Source organism: Macaca nemestrina, chromosome 2 (assembly GCF_043159975.1).
Source record: "Macaca nemestrina isolate mMacNem1 chromosome 2, mMacNem.hap1, whole genome shotgun sequence".
NCBI lineage: Eukaryota > Metazoa > Chordata > Mammalia > Primates > Cercopithecidae > Macaca > Macaca nemestrina.
The window spans coordinates 119687609-119708990 of NC_092126.1; the positions used below are offsets into that span (position 1 = coordinate 119687609).

The 21382-nt window shown below is 37.5% G+C and overlaps 1 protein-coding gene across 17 annotated transcripts in view; it reads right to left on the reverse strand.

Annotated features, from left to right (window-relative positions):
* LOC105482397 (ELKS/RAB6-interacting/CAST family member 2) overlaps positions 1 to 21382 on the reverse strand; it is a 981466-nt gene that overhangs the window by 642952 nt on the left and 317132 nt on the right. For all 17 annotated transcript variants that reach the window (XR_011620093.1, XR_011620095.1, XR_011620096.1 and 14 more), the window contains one exon: positions 5082 to 5237. Coding sequence is in view for 12 of the 17 variants with exons in the window: in XM_071091912.1 (XP_070948013.1) it covers positions 5082 to 5237 (156 nt within the window). In the remaining 5 variants the exon portion in view is untranslated. The remainder of the gene's footprint in view (positions 1 to 5081; positions 5238 to 21382) is intronic.

Consider the following 21382-nt stretch of genomic DNA (forward strand, 5'->3'; position numbering starts at 1 on the left):
GGTTAATATGAATGGAAATCCCATTTGCAAGAAGTCAGACTATGTCAGGGAACAAACAAGCTTCATCCTGCTAGCCAAATCTAAAGGATTAGTAGTGGCTAAACAAAAAGCAGTCTTGAGAAGGATCCTAAGTATGCTTAAATATTCACTGGGAAAAAATCATGACTGTTTATCAATGTGCCCCAGGTATATGTGAGCAAGTGAGCACTGCTCAGATAGGTGCAGTATCTGAAATACATTATTTCTCTATAATTTAATGAATCATGAGTGTGTGGTCATTTTTATGTGGAACAAAAGTAAGAAGTTCTCTCTCATACATAACAAGAATATAGTATAAATAAAAACAGGGAAAATCAGAATTAGGATTACCTAAAATGATAAAAGATATTAAAATCTGTTATGATCAGCACTCTTCTCAGGGGGGTATGGCCCCAAATCATGTCCAGTTGTAGCTGACAGCACAGTTTATAGTCGATTCCACATATGAAACTGATTCATCTGAAATTAACGCTCAAAAACTTTCAACTCGACACACCTAAGCAAAGATGATATTTACAGTGAAAAAACTGATTTGTGCTAACTTCCACAAATCCCACAGTAGAAAGCTAGTGTGGGGGTTGGGGTATTGAGAGGGAAATGAAAAGGAAATCAACTGGATATAGAGAATGGGGTTTAGTCAGGAAGAAGGGCATGGCAGGTTCTACATATACCTCCTTTAGTCAATAAAAATAGATTGATAATGATGAAACTATTTAAGTCTATAAATATTAAATAGGCAGTGGCTCTAAATAGCTTTCAGATATTGCTGCCATAAGGTAAATTTTAAATAAATATTTATGCAGACAATAACAGAAAAAAGCTTTTCTAAAGGGAACATAGTCACAAGGTAAAAAAAAAATCATATTCTCCCATAAAAATATGCCTTTTGCTTCTTTTACAGCCATAAATTCCATAAAAATGGAAAGTGATGCAATCGAACATACATGAGAACTGAGGCCAAGAAAGGTCTGTCTCTGTGATGGCCAGAAGAAAAGCCAATCGGAATTACATCACATGCTTTATATGAAGTCCATGTGGACATCAGGCACACTTCATCCTGTCTGAAAATTCTTCCCCCACTTACGTCTATGACACAAACTACACCCTGAAAAAAAAACACTCTGCCAAGGAAAACAGCTTCTTTTTCACTGCAGATATGGCCCTCATGTCTAGAAAGTGATATGCTTACTATCATGCAGTTTGGGTTAGGAGGTTTGTAATCTATCAGAAGTTTATAAGAAAATGTGTTACAAATTCAGAATAAAGGAGGAGATCTAACACAGCAGATCGGCATCTCTGGCAAACACTGGAAACAGAGGGAGTAGCTAATATAGAAATACTGGAATGAGTAGATGAAAAACGTGTTAGACTAGGAACGAAGCCTTGTACAGAAAGGAAATGCCATTATTCTTTCCCTACCAGAAAAACAATTATGTATTTGGTATGTTCCATTCTCCGAGGCTTAATGGAGCTCCTGAAAGTAATTCATGCTTTCCATGGCCTCTGAGATTCATCTCTCACAGTTTGATTCCTCTAACCCTTCAGCGTTGGGGTAGGAACTGGAGTTTCCAACAGATGAGAGTTACACATCTGAGATCTCCCAGAGGCTCAGTTCTCAGAGACAATGTTCATGCCAAAGGACTTGCAAGATGCCAGGATTTCTACCCTGGCTGACTATGTTTTGTATTCCTGCCTTTGTACAAGTTGAGTTTTGCAACCCACCTTCTACCTTTCCAAAAATGTTATATCATGTTTTTTCTATGATGTCATATTTGTAAAAGCAATTCAGGCATTCACTGATACTTAATTTAATCACAGAGCTTTCAAGAAACCCTACCAGTTCCAACTACCTGCTCTGGATCACGATGGAATTGCACACTCTTCCACGTGCCTATTTAAAATACTTTCTTTCCCTCCAATCTACATGATTTATTCATTTTAATAAGTAATGCAAGCAGTATTCCCAGGCTTAAATGAGGAATTACACTCATCACTCAAAGTAGGAGAATTGGGCTGGGTGTGGTGGCTCACACCTGTAATCCCAGCACTTTGAGAGGCTGAGGCAGGCAGCAGATCACTTGAGATCAGGAGTTTGAGACCAGCCTGACCAACATGGTGAAACCCCATCTCTACCAAAAAAACACAAAAAATAGCTGGTGTGGTTGTGCGCACCTATAATCCCAGCTACTCAGGAGGCTAGGGTGAGAGAAGTGCTTGAACCTGGCAGGCGGAGGCTGCAGTGAGCCAAGATCATACCACTGCACCCCAGCCTGGGTGACAGAGTGAGAGCCTGTCTCAAAACAAACAAACAAACAAAAAAACCAAGTAGGGGAATTAAGAAAAGTAAGTAATTAATGATAGGAAACATTAGCAATAAATGTTATAGTTCGATCCAATAAGAACATTCTTTCAATGAAGAAAATATTAAAAACTGACCCTTACTAGTACTTTCTAGCTAATTTTCAACAGTAAAAGAGGTATCCGCATGATGTAAGAATTCATTTTATTTGTATTTCTTAGAAATCCATTTTTCCCATTAGTCAAGTTAAATATAACACTTATTGTAATGATTATTATTTGGTTATACTTCTTCAATAATAATATTTATCATTATTAGCTGGTTTTTTGAGCCAGGTACTTTAACTACACTATTCCATTTTAATATTATTTAGTCCATCTGAACCATCCTGTAAGGCTGGTGCTGTCGCCCCTATTTTATAGAAGACAGTGTGGTCGAGTGACTTTGGTCACTCCTCAAGTCACTCCCTATGCAGCTGGCAAAGGCAGGCTGGAGACTTGCTGGAGTCTGCTTTCATCTTCAGCCTGTGGTCTTTCCACCTCACTCCACTACTTCCCTCAAACATTCTTCTGACCTGACCACTTCTGGAACCATTAAAAGTAACTAGCCATTAAAAGTTAAATCTAACTCAAGGATTGATGGTCTCTCAGACAAATGTGGGCTAATAAAGGTCATGACTTGCTGAAGATCATATAAATGTTTTATTCACCTGGACAGAGTCCATGATGAGGGGCAGAGTTTACAAATTTCATGACATTTTCAGTTGTAGAAGTGGCTTGAACAATCTCCCATTGTGGAATAACAGAGTCGGGGGGAAAGTTTAAGCCAAAACAATAATTTCCCCCAAACTTCTTGAGTTCGCTCGTATCTGTGCCTCTGGTCTTCATTCCCAGAATGATTCAGGCACTGTATGCAGGTCACCCTAGTACTGTGCTCACCGAACCTCGGCTTAACTCTCTGAGAGGGAGGGACTGCAAGGAAGAAACCAGAGGAAGGACTGAGCAGGGAAACCTATTCGAAACTTTGAGGCAGTCCCTGGTTACATTCAAATCCACTGGAGATGATTCAAATCCCTCATCTCCACTCCTTGATCCATGTTTTCAGCACAATCTCAACATCTAGTTAGAGATGGAAAGTTGACAGAAGAATAGTTTTGTGTTTTTTCCTTGTGTATACATGCATGCATACACACACACACACACACACACATTGTGATGAAGTAAATGCTAGATAGATATCATTTCCTCCCTATAATTTGCAAACTCAGCAAGGAGTATGCACATATTTCACAACTGATAAAAATCATTTAAACATTTTTCTCTCCTCTCCCACTGCTTTCTCACAGAGGTCTGCACTACTCCAACTCTACTGCATTTCATAAAGTAACAAACAAGATTAAAACCTAGAACAAGAGAACAGGCATATTTAAGAGCAAGTGGTAGAAAAAGAAAAAAGAACAAAAAATTTTTAATTGGTGCAGTTATTATTTTCAGAAGCAAAATGATTTAAACAGAGGAATAGATAAAAGCATCTCACAGTCTCAAAAGACCTATTTGGGCTATTCATAAATTTAATAATTATGCCTATGTAAAAATAATAAATATTCAGGTGCTTGGTCCTTTTAAAGCCCCAAGTTTATTTTTGAAAAAATACAATCCAAAATCTTTAAAACTGACAATAACAATATAAACTAATGGAGCAGGTTACTCTAAAATATTTTATAAAGATTCCATAGCAATAGATATGGAATCTATTAGTCCATATTAATGTTACTATTATAACATTATTAGTAACATTAATACTACTATCAACAACAATGCCTGACATTTGATGGATACTTTCTAGAGATCAGACAAGGGACTAGGGGCTTTAAATGAATAATCTCCTGGAATCATCAGACCAACCCAATGATGTAGGTATTTTTCTTATCCTTATTTCATGGATAAAGAAACTGAGGCTTAGGGAATTTTAATAATTTAACTAAAGGGCAGCACTGGGGCTCAAAACTATTTATGTCTTAAACACTATGCTAAAACCACAATAGCTTAATAACTTTTTTTTTTTTTCTTTTGAGATGTAGTCTTGTTCTGTCACCCAGGCTGGAGTGCAGTGGTACCATCTCAGCTCACTGCAACCTCTACCTCCCGGGTTCAAGTGATTCTCCTGCCTCAGCCTCCCGAGAAGCTGGGATTACAGGTGCATGCCACCATGCCTGGCTAATTTTTGTATTTTTTTGTAGAGACAGGGTTTCACCACATTAGACAGGCTGGTCTCGAACTCCTGACCTCAGCTGATCTGCCTGCCTCAGCCTCCCAACCTAATAACATTTAAATGAGTTAAATTGGCTTGTAATAGCAAATATTTTGAGACAAACACCTTCTAGGAGAGGCAAGAAATTTGGCAACGATAGCAACTTCAAAAAAATAGCAAACTTAAGTGATGGTGGAAATTTGGAAGAGAGTGGACTATAAATATGTTAATTCCCAAGGAAGAGGAACACCAAAGGAACTCCTAATTAAAGCCTGAACCTCTCAGTAAGGAGAAATTCCACCAAAGGTTTTCCGTGATTGCTTTTTGGAATCTATATGTCTGAACTAAAAATCTTCTGCATTCTCCTTTGTTGTCCATATATTAAATAATATCACATAAAGCATATTATATGGGTATTTGGAAAAAGTACATATGTAAACTGTAACTTTCTAGTCACACTAAGAACATAAAAGTTTATAACCCTGGACTGTACCTTGGTCTTCATAAACTTGGAGTGACTTTTGTAAACCTCAATTTGTTTGATCTCTTCTTCGCGGTCCTCAGTGTTCAGCACACCATTGGCTTTTAACATCTGGATCTCATCCTCAAGATCCCTTATGTTTCGCTCCAATGAAGCGATTTTTGTGTCCTGTTGGTAAAGAAGAAAAGAAAAATAAAAATAAAGAATACAAATTATTTTTAAGATCATCAAAACAGAATTTAAGAAAGTAATTTTGGTAGTGGTGTTACATATTAACCATGGTGTAGATAGCCCCAAATTCAGAACAATTGATTCTTTTCACAGCTGAGGATCATTTGTGAGATGATAGTTTAAGCTCCCAATCAAGACCATGTTTCAATACAATACAGAGAATTACCTAGATATGTTTGTCTAATATCTGGGAATCAAATTACAAAAGCAACAGTGATAAAAGTAATCTAAGTGTTAAAAAACAAAACAGAACACCATTTAAGTGGACAGATTTTAATTTGGGATATAGTTTTACCACTGTATGTTTTTGAATCTACTTATAAACACAAAAACAGTTTATGTGTATATTTTATGACTGGTTTTATAAGGCATGTTTGGAATTTGACTCTGAGAGAGAAAGAAATTCAAATCTACTAATGGGAAAAAGGATTCTCATCTAAAATACAGATGTAAGTGAAACTAAATAACTGGATCTTGACTTGGTATGACTGATACACTAAATATTGAAAATTTATAGTGATTGGAAATAGTACATCATAATGTCATAATTTATTTGGCGAGCAGTCAGGTCCCTACGTGACAAAAAACATGACTACCTTGCAGGGCACTTCAACCTATTGATTTATGGAGCCAACAACTAGAAATATTACACTCAGATGTGGAATTAATTGGGAAAAAGTTACCAATGACAGACTCCATACACAAGATAGAGCACTAGAAACAATGCATTAGAAAGTAGAGAAGAGAGAGCTCTTATAGAGGAACCAAAACAAACAAAAAAAAAACGACAAAAAAATGTTCCATAACAGTAAGTATTAGGCTTCAATCAGTCTTTAGAATGAAAGTTTGACACATCAAAAACTGACTTCAAGTTTTCTCAGTGTCACATCTGCGTGCCATTTTATTGCACAGAGTTAAGGAGCTCATATTAATTTGTAACTGAATGCTAATTCAGAACAATCTACCAACTTTTTTAACCAATTCATTTTCTCAGAATCAAAAAGACTAAGAATTCCAAAAGTAAAGACAATGAATAGGCTATTCTATTTATAAGTAACTCATTTTTAAAAACCTCGCAACAAATGTGTCTGCCCTGACTTTGTGGCTATTGTCTACTTTATTTGCCTATAATATATGCCCAATGGTATATCTCCTATGGCAATATAGTAATTATCATTGTTATTATCATTAACATTGTCATCATGTTAAAAGGAGGAAAAGGAGGACCAGTAAATTTATGCAACTCTATTATGTGCCAAGAACTGAGTGCTCTATGTTCCGCAGACACTTTTATTAATTCTCAGAAAAATTTCAAGAAGATGAAATAAAAAGATTTTGAAAATTCCAAGATTATTAGGAAATGGAACATTCTGTAGTATTTCATTTTCTTTTTAAAATAATACCTATTGTATTTTTTCTGTTATAAAAGCAATATACTCTGAATTCACAGAAAATGGAGAAAACCTCTAATCCTACTGTCTAGAAATAACTACCATTAATGCTTTCTTGTATATTCTGCCAGTATTTTTCTATTTAGATGCCATTTATGGAAATCTTCTATACTACCAGTTTAAATTTTAAAAAGTGTTATGGACTGAATGTTGAGTCCCCCAAAAATATATATGTTGAAACTCTAACCTTCAATGTAATGGTATTTGGAGATGGCGCTTTTGGTGGGTAATTAGGATTAGATGAGGCTAGGAGAGTAGGGCCCTAATGATGGGATTAGAGCCCTTATAAGAAGAGACACCAGGAAGCTGCTCACTCTCCCTCTACCAAGAAAGGACACGGGGAGAAGGCAGCTATCTACAAGCCAGGAAGAGAGCCCTCACCAGAGCCTTATCATGCTGGCACCCTAATCTCGGCGTTCTAACCTCCAAAACTGTGAGAAAAACAAATCTCCATTATTGAAGCCACCCAGTCTATAGTACTGTGCTAAGACAGTCAAGCTTACAAACATGGGGAGTGATACTTAGCGACTTACTTAAGTCCTGAGCTGTAAGAACTCCATAGATAAAAAGAAAAGCGGCCTGGTGCAATGGCTCACGACTGTAATCCCAGCACTTTGGCAGGCTGAGGCGAGTGGATCACCTGAGGTAGGGAGTTCAAGACCAACCTGACCAACCAACATGGAGAAACCCCATCTCTACTAAAAATACAAAATTATCCGGCCATGGTTGTGCATGGCTGTAATCTCAGCCACAAGGCTGAGGCAGAAGAATCACTTGAACCCAAGAGGCGGAGGGTGAACCGAGGTTGTGCCATTGCACTCCAGCCTGGGCAATAAGAGCAAAACTCTGTCTCAAAAAAAAAAAAAAGAAAGAAAGAAAAGAAAGGCAATAATGGAAGTGCTACGGAAAAAGAACTTCTAGAAGTTCAGAAGAGACTTTCCAAATAACTAAGAGTCATTTTGAATCAACATGTTTCAGGCTATAAAATCAAAACTCATTAAACAACAATTGAAAAGCTATATAGATAATTATGATTATTCATAATCCCGCCACTCATATATACCCACTATTAACATTTGTGTTCATTCCCATGGAAGCCTTAAGATTATATTTTCACCTTAAAACATACAAAAAGTTATTTCAATTAAAACTCTAATCAATATGATATAGATTTTTTTCACTCTATTGAGATACAAATTGGTTGTTGATGAGATTTACAAATACCCAAGTGCAAAATTTAAGCATTTACAAATAGCTAAGTACAATCTTTAGAACTGAACTGTAAAGTAAGTGTGAAGGTAAGGGCTAATATCCCAGCTCTTCCTATATAAAATTTCGATGGATTTTCAACTCAAATCTAAGTGACCATAAAATGTGTATGTATGTATACATATATATACCTATATCAATATATGTGTAGGTGGGTATGTGTGTGTGGCACAATACACTTTGACATCTTCACATCTTAGACCTGAATTTTTTCGTAACACTTGGTGGAATTCCAACGCCCAATCATGGAGGCAAGAGGAGACGACTCTGCTTCCTCGCAAGCCTCAGTTTTCTGAGTTTTACTGAGAAAGTAAACTCCTGAGGCTTTAGTGAGCAAGGACTACAACTGACAATTTCTAAATGGCTTAGATGCAACTTTTCACTGGACTCAAGAATTACATACTACTAAAGAAAATCAGAACTGGATTGAGATAGAAAGTTTCTTAACATAGCAAAGCTTCTTGACATCTTAAGTTAAAATTTCACCAAACATATTTTGAAATTATTTTTACTTTTACTAGTTTTCTCAAATTAAGCAACACCCTTCTTTTTTCTCACAAACATCTTTGTTCCCTGGCTCTGTTGCCCAAGCTGGAGTGCAGTGCTGTGATCTCGGCTCACTGCAACCTCCACCTCCCAGGTTCAAGCAATTTTCATGCCTCAGCCTCCCAAGTAGCTGGGATTACCAGCCTGTGCCACCACGTAAACCGAATTTTTGTATTTTTAGTAGTGATGGGGTTTCACCATGCAGGCTAGTCTCGAACTCCTGACCTCAAGTGATCCACCCACCTCAGCCTCCCGAAGTGCTGGGATTACAAGTGTGAACAACTGTGCCCAGCCTATATTTCTGTTCTTATGTAGAAAGTCAATTTCAAGGGCAACAGAGCTCATACCTCACATCATGAGCACAGAGAAAAGTAGGTAGGAGAATATCATTAGGATTCAAAGGAAAACTGATACAAAAAATACAGCTATATCAGACAGTTTTGGGTTGTGCCCAAGAAGATATTCAAAATGCCAAACCAGAGAAGGACTGAGGAAATGTAAACATGAAAATAAAAAGCAAACATAATGGCTCGCATGTCTACTACTTTTCAACTGTGTCAGTCCAAAGAATTTAGAGGGAAGGAATTTTATCATTTTCCTTTTTAAAAATCGCTAACACTAAGATAAATGACTAAAACCTTATATATGTAAGGAGGACTATGGAAGTCCATATCAAGTCCTGATATGGTTGAATGTGATATATGGATATTGAGATACTAAATGCACATGGCTCAGAAAGTCAACGCACTAATCTGGAATAGAGAAAAAAATACATAAATGAAGACATATGTTGTAACTTCCTGAAAAGTGGAGTTTCAGAAGGTAAAGCAACATTTTATGCCCTAATCGCCAAAGAGTTTTCTTCATCTGAACCTTTTTACAAGTTATTTATGACTGATATTTTAAAACAATATATGGAATGATTTTCAAACACACATCTTGATTATATTTCACAAATAAACAAGCTCTAGAGGCAGATAATTGTGGGCCTTCCTTAGAGATGGGGAAAATGAAATATAACATAGGGTAGCTTTTCTCAAAGTTCACAGAACCCAAATGTTCCATGAAAAGGGGGAGGTTGCAGGGTCATGTATGTTTGAGAAATGCTTATTAGGAATTTTCAATGCACATTAACATGAATGGCTCTGGAAAGTCCTGAAGCAAAATAATCTATTTCATTTTGTTTATCAACAGTATTACTGCCTCTAGAAGTCAATTCCTGAAAAAATTTAGGCCTGTAATGATCACATTAAGCTCTGGGTAATATTACTAAATTGAAGAGTCAAAACAACAATTTGGATTCTTCAAGGGAAAACTTGCCACAATCACCCCCAATTTAAAACGAAGAGGGCAGGGACTAAATATCTAGATCAGCTTGTCAGCTTCTGTCACTCAAAAGTGGTTTACTGAGCCCCTGTTCTAAGCCCAGCACTTAAGACGACATCAGTAAAAGAACAGATGTGGAACCCCATACTCCTGGAACTTAGCACCTCATGTGTCAGGCAATGTTTTGCAAATAGTCTTGAGATAGGGCAACCATGAAATTGTTTTGTCTTTATATTATATTTTGGTTATGAAATGTAAATATGTAGAAAAAAATTTTCAGGGAAAAAATAAACATCTGAAAAATGTTTGCTTCAGTTAGGAAAAAAAGATCTCAATTGAGTGTCTCTTTTCAATCATTTCTTTCTACAGATTCATAAAATAATACTTATAAAAATTTGATGCATACATTATACATCATAGCTTCTAATTAAAGATTTATACCCAAGACTATTTTACATCTAACATCTAAAAAATGCAAAATAGGTATCTGATGGGCAACTAATAAATAAAACACCGGAATTGAACCCCAGAAGCCATTTACCCACTAGGTCCACCATGCTAATGTTTAAGCCAGCCGTAGATACTAGCACTAGCCCATGAGGGCTATAGTTATAGAAATGAGAATGAAAGTGGGATGGGAAAATTGAAATAAGTTTATTTCTTCCTTTTCTCTCTCTCTCTTTTTTTAAATCTGTCTCTAGATTTCTCTAGAACATGTATGCTATAGATTAACAGTAAATTTAGACAAGGAGTTCTCTCATTCATTCATTAATTCAACAAATGCATAGGGCACCTATTGGGAACCAGTCACTTTGCCAGGTGTGTGAGATACCAGGTAGATCTCAACAAGATCCATGGGCATCTTTCTCTCTCTAACATGAAGGACAGCCTGGATCCATGCTACTCAAAGTGTGGTCACAGATAAGCGCCACTGACATCACCTGGGAGCTTTTTCCACGTGCAAAATCTCCGGCTCCAACTCAGAACTACTGAATCCAAATCTATATTTTCACAAGATCCTCGGGTGATTCGGGTGTTCTAAATGACTGCGCATGTCCAGAAGACACAAGGGACAACACTGACCAATGCAGAAGAGACTAGGGTAATTCTATTTTCCAAATACATTTAAAAAAACATGAACCTAGTTTCAAGAGCCATCCAACTTGACGTTAAGTGTACAGCAACCCTGGGAGTAAATTTTCTGGAGTATCTTTGCTAGTCGGGGTGCCATTATTACTCTTTTTGTGTTTGTCAAACATTATGTTCCCCTTAAGCAGTAAGAAACAGATTTCAATCCCTCTCCAGGAACTGTGAATACTGAAATGGTGAGTGGGTGGAACATCAAAAAGAAGCAATATCATTTAGTCACAAAAAGTAACAATTATGTTATTGCTGAGTGTCACAATGTGCTTTCCTTTTAAATACCGTGAGAATTACTGGTTTCATTTTAATATCAGGCCAAGAGAGAAGACATAAGTGGTTTTTACAGAGCATTGAATTCACTGTGATCACATATTGGTCTACGGACATTGATCAACAAACTTAGGGCCAATTTGGTTTTTAAAAGATGTGATCTAATGTTCAGGAAACGTCCCTACATAATTATATTACACTTTATTTAGAATAAAATTCTAAACTGTTATTACTGGATACCACAGAAGCTCTTAACAGCTTAACTTTTAAAAATCATCTAGTCATAGCTGCAAACACAACTGAGCAGCCCTGGATCTTAGACTATCTGAGTAAGGCCCTGCCTTTGGAAGGATTTACTGTGTGGGATGACGGTGGTTATATGAGCCCAAGTTAGACACTCCAGAAAGAAGTTGACTTAGGCCTAAGACATATTAGTAAAAAGAACAAATACGAAAAAAATCAAAAACTCGTCTTCTTGGGCCTTATCAAACTATAAAAGATGATGACCTAGATTAGAAGATGACAGGAGAATTCGATGGTATCTAATTCTTTATGGCAAAATGTACAAGCACAGAGAAGGTTGGACTACATGAAATTAAAAGCAATTAGGGTGCTTTGATGTTTGTTTTCCCAGTCTCCTTTGCCTGCTTCTGACTCATTCTTCATGAAACCCATGCCCTTGGACCACATCCTTCCTGTCGTCCTGTCTCTGCGCATATTACTAAGGACTCATGAGCAGACGTGTATCCAGTGGTTCTTGCTGGACACTGTGTGACCTTTGAAGTTATGATCTTCATATATTAATTTGTTCTTGTTGTTAATGGACTCAGCTCTAAGAAAAAGAGCTAAATCTAAAGCAATCCAGACATACTGCATGTGAAGGTAAAACATCTGACCTTTACGGAATCACAAACCTGGATGCAAATCCTAGTTCAGGCTTTTACAATAAGACTATGCTCATGAGCATGTTAAGAAAATTACAAGTGAGGTATAATGCATACAAAGTGCCTATCACAGAGCCTACCCGAAGTGAGTGAAAAGTTGTCATTATTATCATAAGCCAAAAACAATGTAGTAAGTCCCTACTAATTCCCCAGTTGTTACTTACACAAGTAGAAGACAGTAGCTTACATTTTTATTTCATCCTGTTAAACTTTCTGAGCATGTTCCTAACCTTGCTAATCCTATAACCTAAGGTTGCTACAAGAATTAAATGAGTGGCTACATGGAAGTTTCCAGAATAACAACTAAAACACAGTAGTGCTCAATAAATGTTAGCATCCCTCCTGTTTCCAACTATCCCACATATGTTACTTTTTTGGTCTGCCCAGCTTCCTTTCCTTTTGGGAACTGCATCTTCCCAACATCCCCACGGTTTTAATAGAGTTTTAAATTGTGTGGCCCTGCCCAGAGACAGGTACCATGGATCTTCTGAACACAGTGATTGATTCAGGGGTAAACTTATAACTCTAGGAAGGCCAATCAGAGTTCTTTCAGGGGACTAACATTAATCTAGAGGAGAAAAGATCTCTCTCTTCTTTTCTGAGTAAGGAAAAGGAAAAAAAAAGAAAAGAACTCCATGACTGGATGTGGCCTTCTTTGATATCATGTATTGAGAACCTACCTGAATCAATGGGCCCTTATAACATCATTCGAACAGCTATATATAGCTACATTTGAACCATCCTCTCTCCAGAACACCAAATATGACAGTAAGTTTTCTGTTACTTATAACAGAAAAAATATAATGCACAAGTGATAGTGAGAAAGGTAATGCCAAAATATGTAATATTCTATAAGTCTATATGTAGAGAAGTTGGGAATGGGTAAGATTGCCATAGCAAAGTCAAGAAATCTCAAGAAAGCACAGGAGGCTAACATGGGGTTTGGAGATGAATAAAAATAATATTATCATAGAGAAGATGAAATTCTTTCCAGCTAGAAGTAATAATACATACCAAATCAAGAGCACTCAGTATGGTGCCCAGGATATAATATTTAATAAATATAAGTTTAAAGAAAAAGAGAATCAATACAGAGCATCTATGTTTCAAGGAAGAGTAGAAGACAGAATTGTTCAAATAATATAGATCATGTAGCTGCAGAGGAGTTGGAAGTTAAAGGAAGGTGGTGCAGAATGATAATCAGTCTTCAGAATCAAGCTAGGAATTTGTATGAGGCTCTGAAAGGGAGTCATAAACTGGTAAACAAGAAGGCAACAAGATAGCCTTTGGGCAGTTAGTAATAAAACCAGACACCAAAATGGAATTTGAAAACTGTGGAGATGACAAAACCATCACTTAGTGGTGAAAGAATTCTCAGACATGGTTGAGAATCAAGGATAGAGAAAAGGGTAGAAGAATCGCCAAAAGAAAGAGGGGCAAAAATCATGGAAATTATGGAAAAGTCCTAGAAAATGAGTGAATAGTTTTAAGAAAGAAGAGGAGTCAAAGGTTTTGAGGAGCCTAAAGACTAAGAAAAAGGTTAAGATGTCATTGGTGACATGAGGGTAGTTTCATCGGAGTTGTGTTACCATAATTGGAAACTGAACCCCAGTGTTTTAAATCCCATGGAGTCAGGAGTGATTCCCGAGTCACTCAACAGCCAGTATGGAACAGACCCATATCCCCACAAGACAGACACCTCCTGAAGCACTGGAACCAGGTCTGGGAAGTCCCTGCAGGGCCAAGGATTAACTCTTTAGTTGCTGAATTTGGGGACCCCTAGGTAAGGGCTGGAGATGGGTGAAGGGCACTCTGAGGGTTTGGGGTAGCTGTAGAAGTGTTGCAATATTTTAGCAACCAAGGTAACTGTACCTGTGCCTCTCATCTGAGTATTGGTCCTGCAAAGAAAACTACTTCAGTTAATGTCAAGAGCTTTCCACATCCCTAGTGCATGGAAGGGAGCACTAACTGATTAAAAATCATTTCCATGTGCCTGTGACACACACTAAAGCAAAGGTTCCCCAATGCCAACCTGAATACCAACTGCATCAAAATCATCTAGAGAGTGAGCAAAAAACTATTGATGACTTAGTTTCACACAAGGACATTCTCTTTTGGGGGATTGAGGAACACAAAAATCTGTATTTATTTGTAAGCTCCTCAACTTCGAGGTTAAAAAAAAAATAGCTGAATGTATTGATTACTTACACAAGCACTGTGCTGGAAATTCTCATTTAATCTTCCCCATAATCCTATGAATTAAGGATTTATTTTACCCATTTAACAGGTCAGAAGACTTACAGATGACAAATAGCTTGCCCAAGGTTTCCCCCTGGGTAAACTGGAATAATTCCCTCCATAGATAGGCCTGCCTTGAATAGGAGAGAGGAGGCCACATATTGGAACCTTGCTGTCCACAGGCCAACCTCAGAAGGGACTGGCTTCAGAGAACGTATGCTATTCTGGTTCTTTCTTCCACAGTAATTTTAGCCTCTAAAGATCACCGAGCAAGGTCAAAAGAAAAGAGTAAAGAGGCTGGGGAGAGAGGAAAGGGGGGAAAAATTTTCAGAAACTGCTTCCAGATGAGTGGGCAGTCCCTCCATGTGTGCAAGGCCACCCCCTCAACGATGGGTTGCATTTCATCTTTCACGTACATCTAAATGGAAAGAGGGTTTGAATTCCAGCTGCCCATCCTGAGAATGCCAGCAATTCAGGGAATACTACTTGTAACACAGCGAATGCATTTCAGGGAGCCTAAAAAGATGGACATCTGAACCCTCTATTTCTCTTCCAGTGCTCTTTAGGAAAAGATTGAGTGAAGAAGCTCTCCTTGTTAGCCTTCTGGCAAGCTGAACTCGCTCTTCCCGTTCCTTTTAACCTACTTCCTGGTCGGGTTTGGTGTCTCCTTTTAGAATCGCCGAAACATACCACAGATCATTCTACATTCGACCAGTTTGTCTCACAGAAAAAAAAAAAAAAAAAAGCAACAGGCAGCAGTGGAATTCAGGCCACCCTAAGTCACCAATGTGGCCTGATGGATGTGGAAACTGGACCATGCCTCAGGGATGAGGCATGTGATGGTTGGTATGCTGTCATTACTGAAACCTGAAAGGGGAAGTTCACATAAGGCCTGTGGTTGACTTCTCAACCCTGCTGGCAGGGGCACACGCCAGTAAGGAAATTGCAATCCCTAAATAAACAATAGGCAGGGAACCTGAGCACCAGCAAGGGAGAGGGCAGGGACTGCTGGCCTGGACAGGGCTGGCCAAGATGAAGCAAATAAAGTTAAGATTTAAACTTTGCAAGAATGTCATGTCACTTCAGACTCCCCAGGAGGGCCCCTTGAGAGTCCAAATTGCCAGTCATCAAGCCTCAGACTTGGCAGAATTTTTGAAGTCGGACAGTTAGTCCAATCCCTTCATTTGTCAGATAAGAAGAGTGAGAGCCAGCAGGGACAAGGGATTTGCCAAATGCCCAATAGCCAGGAAGCTAAGTTCCTAGGTCATTTATTCTGCCATAGACCTCCTGAGACTTGCTATTTTTTCTCCACTGTTTTCTGCTTTCAAAGACACTTTTAAAGTCTTTTCAACATGCAAACTATGTGTGTATTCAGAGTTAAGACTCTCTCTGTCTAAAATAAGCTTATTTATTTCCTTCTCTCTGGTGGTCCTTGCTCAAATACACAACCTCTTTTTTACAGATAAAACTCAATTTCCAAACTCAAAGGGAAGAGATGGAGAGACAAAGGATTCCTTGATCCTCTATTATATGCCAGGCTTTTCCCAAGCCTTAATTCATTTTAATCCCTACCACAACTTGTACAGACTAGTATCATGGACCCATTTCCCAGATGGGAAAGCTGAAGCATAGAGAAGCAGTAAGCAGCAAGCAAAATTCTCAAATTTCCATAAATAGCCTAACCCTCTCCCATTTGGAACCTTCTCAGTTCAGGAAAAAAAAAAAAAAAAAGATTTTAAAAAACCATGCATTTTCAAGGTTTCTGATGATGGCTTTTTTTTTTTTTAAACAAACTCTTTTTTTCAAAATAATTCCTGATCATTTATATGTTTAGAAAAGTACACATTATTGAAAATATGAAAATTTAGGGGAGTGATATGGTTTGGATCCGTGTCCCCACCCAAATTTCATGTTCAATTGTAATCCCCAATGTTGGAGGTGGGATCTAGAATGAGGTGACTGGACCATGGAGGCAGTTTTTCATGAATGGTTTAGCACCATACGCTTGATGCTGTCCTTGCAATAGTGAGTGAATTCTCATGAGATAGAGTCATTTAAAAGTGTGTGGCACCCCTCCACCCCCCGCCCTACCTGCTTCGTGCTTCCACTCTGACCATCTGACTGTGACTCTTCCCTCTTCACCTTTCACCATAATTGTAAGTTTCCTGAGGCCTCCCCAGAAGCCAAGCAAATGCCAGCAACATGCTTCCTCTACAGCCTGCAAAACTGAGCCAATTAAACCTCTTTTCTTTATAAATTAGCCAGTCTTCACTATTTCATTATAGACACGTGAGAATGGACTAACATGGGAGGAAGGAAGAGGAAAAAAAATCCTTTATAATCTTTCTTCCCAGAACAAATGTCAACATGTTAGTACATTTTCCCCCAAGTTTTTACTCCACATTGATAAATACAACCTTTTTACACATTAAGAATACTAAACCTCTAAACTACTATAAACCTTAAAAATATGTTTCATAGTTGGTTATTTTATTATTTTTCCAATTTTTATTTTAGATGCAGGGAGTATACGTACAGGTTTGTTACTTGGGTATACTGCATGATGCTGAGGTTTGGGGTACAAATGATCCCATCGCCCAGGTATTAAGTATAGTACTCAATAGTTTTTCAACCCTTGTCCCCTTGCCTCTTTCCTCCCTAGTAGTCCCCAGTTTCTATTGTTGCCATCTTTATGTCCATGAGTACTTGATGGTTACCTCCCACTTACAAGTGAGAACATGCAGAATTTGGTTTTCTGTTCCTGTGTTCACTTAGGATAATGGCCTCCAGCTGCATCCATGTTGCTGCAAAGGACATGGTTTCATTCTTTTTTATTGCTGTACATAGTATCCCATGGTATATACATACTATACTTTCTTCATCTAGTGCACCATTAATGGGCACCTAGGTTAATTTCATGTCTTTGCTATGGTGAATACTGTTGCAATGAACATGTAAGTGTGTGTGTCTTTTTTGTAGAACAATTTACATTCCTTTGGGTAATGGGATTGCTGGGTCAAATAGTAGTTATCTTTTAAATTCTTTGAGAAATCTCCAAACTGCTTTCTACAGAGGCTGACCTAATTTGCATTCCCACCAACAGTGTAGAAGTGCTTCCATTTCTCCACAACCTCACTAGCATCTGTTGTGTTTTGACTTTTTAATAATAGCCATCCTGACTGGTGTAAGATGGTTTCTCACTGTGGTTTTTATTTGCTTTTCTGTGATGATTATGTTTGTTGGACATTTGTATGTCTTCTTTTGAGAAGTGTCTGTTCATGTCTTTTGCCTAATTTTTCATGGAGTTATTTGTTTTTCTGCTTATTCAATGTTTAAGTTCCTGATAGATTCTGGATATTAGACCTTTGCTGGATGTGCAGCTTGCAAATATTTTCTCACCTTCTGCAGCTATTGTTGGTTTCCTCTGTTAATAGTTTCTTTGGCTATGCAGAAGATCTTTAGTTAGGTCCCACTCAACAATTTTTGGTTTTGTTGCAATTGATTTTGAAGACTTAGTCATAAATTCTTTCACAAGGCCAATGTCCAGCATGGTGTTTCCTAGATTTTCTTCTAGGATTCTTATAGTTCGAGGTCTTACATTTAAATATTTAATCCACCTTGAGTTAAGCTTTATATATGGTGAAATATAAGTGTCTAGTTTCATTCTTCTGCATATGGCTAGCCAGTTATCCCAGCACCATTTATTAAATAGGAAGTTGTTTGCTTATCTTTGTCAATTTTTCAAAGATCAGATGGCAATAGATGTGTGTATTTATTTCTGGGTTCTCTATTCTGTTCCACTGGTCTATGTGTCTGTTTTTATACCAATATTATGTTGAAATTGGGTAATATGATGTCTCCTGCCTTGTTCTTTTTGCTTAGGATTGCTTATATGGTTTGGATGTTTGTCTGCTCCAAATCTTGTGTTGAAATGTGATTCCCAATGGTGGAGGTGGGGCCTGGTGGGCGGTAATTGGATCACGGGAGTGGATCCTTCATGAATGGTTTAGCAGCATCCCCTTGCTGCTAAGTGAATCCTTGTTCAGTTAGCTCACAGGAGATCTGGTTGTTGAAAATAGTCTGGGCCCTCCTCCCAGCTCTTGTTCCAGCTTGTCATGTGATATACCTGCTCCTGCTTTGCCTCCTGCCATGACTGTAATCTTCCTCAGGAAGCTTCCACATGAAGCTGAGCAGATGTTGTTGCCATGACTGTACAGCCTGCCGAACCATGAGCCAATTAAACTTCTTTTCTTTATGGATTACCCAGCCTCAGGTATTTCTTTATAGCAATGTGAGGACAGCCTATTACAATCGCTTTGGTTATTCAAGTTCTTTTTTGGTTCCAGAAAAACTTTAGAAAAGTTTTTTTTTAGTTCTGGGAAAAATGACGTTGGTAGTTTGATAGGAATAGCATTGAACCTGCAAATTGCTTTGGGCAGTATGGCCATTTTAATGATGATTCGTCCACTCTATGAGCATGGAAAGTTTTTCCATTTGTTTATGTCATCTGTGATTTCTTTGAGCAGTGTTTTGCAGTTCTCCTCATAGAGATCTTTCACCTCCTTGGTTAGATGTATTCCTAGGTATTGTGTGTGTGTGTGTCTATTATAAACGAGATTGCATTCTTGATTTTGCTCTCAGCTTGAACAGTATTGGTGTATAGAAATGTTACTGATTTTTGTACATTGATTTTGTATCCTGAAACTTGACTGAAATTGTTTATCAGTTCCAGAAGCCTTTTGGCAGTCTTTAGGGTTTTCTAGGTATAGAATCACATCGTCAGTGAAGAGATATAGCTTGACTTCTTCTTTTCCTGTTTAGTTGCCTTTTATTTCTTTCTCTTGCCTGATTGCTCTGGCTAGCACTTTCAGTACTATGTTGATTAGGAGTAATGAGAGTGAGCATCCTTGTCTTGTTCCAGTTCTCAAGGAGAATGCGTCCAGTTTTTGTCCATTCAATATGATGTTGGCCATGGGTTTGTCATAGGTAGCTCTTATTATTTTGAGGTATGTTGTTTCAATGCCTAGTTTCTTGAGGGTTTTTATCATGAAGGGATGTTGGATTTTATTGAAAGCTTTTTCCACATCTATTGAGATTATCATATGGTTTTTGTTTTTAATTCTGTTTATGTGGTGAATCACACTTATTGATTTGTACATGCTGAACCAACTTTGCATTCCAAATATGAAGCCTACTTGATTGTGGTGAGTTAATTGTTTGATGTTGTTGAATTTGGCTTGATAGTATTTTGTTGAGGATTTTTGCATCTACATTCATCAGGGATATTGGCCTGTAGTTTTCATTTTTTGTTGTATCTTTGCCAGGTTTTGGTATCAGGGTGATACTGACTTTGTAGAATGAGTTAGGGAGGAGTCTGTGCTCCTTGACTTTTTGTTACACTTCCAGTAGAACTAGCACAGCTCTTATTTGTATGTCTGACAGAATTCAACTGTGAATCCGTCCAGTTCAAGGCTTTTTTGGTTAGTAGGTTTTTTTGTTACTTATTCAATTTCAGAACTCAATATTGGTCCATTCAGTGTTCCCATTTCTTCCTCATTCAATTTTGAGAGAGTGTGTGTTTCCAGAAATTTACCCATTTCCTCTAGATTTTCTAGTTTGTGTGCATATAGGTGTTCATAACGGTCTCTGACAATCTTCTGTATTTCTGTGGGATAAGTTGTAATGTCACCTTTGTCATTTCTGATTGTACTTATTTGGATCTTCTTTTTTTCTTTGTTAATCTAACTAATGATCTATCAATCTATCTGCTCAAAAACCAATTTTTAGTTTCATTGATTCTTTGTATGCATTTTTGGGTCTCAATTGTGTTCAGTTCTGCTTTGATTTTGTTAATTCTTTTCTTCTGCTAGCTTTGGGGTAAGTTTGCCCTTGTTTTTCTAGTTTTTCTAGGAATGATGTTAGATTGTTAATTTGAGATATTTCTAACTTTTTGAGGTAGGCATTTAGCAATACAAACTTTCCTCTTAACACAGCTTTTGCTCTGTCCCAGAGCTTTTGGTATCTTGTGTCTCTGTTTTCATGTAGTTCAAAGAATTTTTATATTTCTGCCTTAATTTCATTGTTTACTCAAGTCTTTCAGGAGCAAATTGTTTAATTTCCATGTAATCATGTGCTTTTGAGAGATCTTCTTGGTACTGATTTCTATTTTTATTCCACAGTGGTCCAAGAATATGGTTAGTATGATTTCAATTTTTCTGAATTTATTGAGACTTGATTTATGGCTGAGCACGTGGTTGATCTTGGAGTATGTTCCGTGTGCAGGTGAGAAGAACATACATTCTGTGGTTAATGAGTGGAATATTCTGTAGATGTTTATTAGGTCCAATTGGTCAAGTGTTGTGTTTAAGTCCAGAATTTCTTTGTTAGTTTTCTGTCTCGATGATCTGTCTAATGCTTACAGTGGGGTGTTGAAGTCTCCCACTATTATCATGTGTTGCTGTCTAAGTCTTTTCACAGGTCTACAAGTTCATATTTTTTAATCAATCTGAGTGCTCCAATGTTGGGTACATACATTTTTAGGTTAGAAAAGTCTTTATCCTTTATCATTATGTAATGGCTTTCTTTGTCCTTTTTAACTATTGTTGGTTTTAAAGTCTGTTTTATCCAACATAAGAATAGTGACCCCTGCTCCTTTTTTGTTTGTTTGTTTTTTATTTGCATGGTAGATCTTTCTCCAACTCTACTTTGAGCCTATGGGTGTTGTTACATATGATGTGGGTCTCTTGAAGACAACAGACAGATAAATTTTGTCTTTTTATACAACTTTTCATTCTGTGACTTTTAAGTGGGGCATTTAGACTATTTACATTCAAGGTTAATATTGACATGTGAGGTTTTGATCCTATCATGAAGTTGCTTGCTGGTTGCTTTGTAG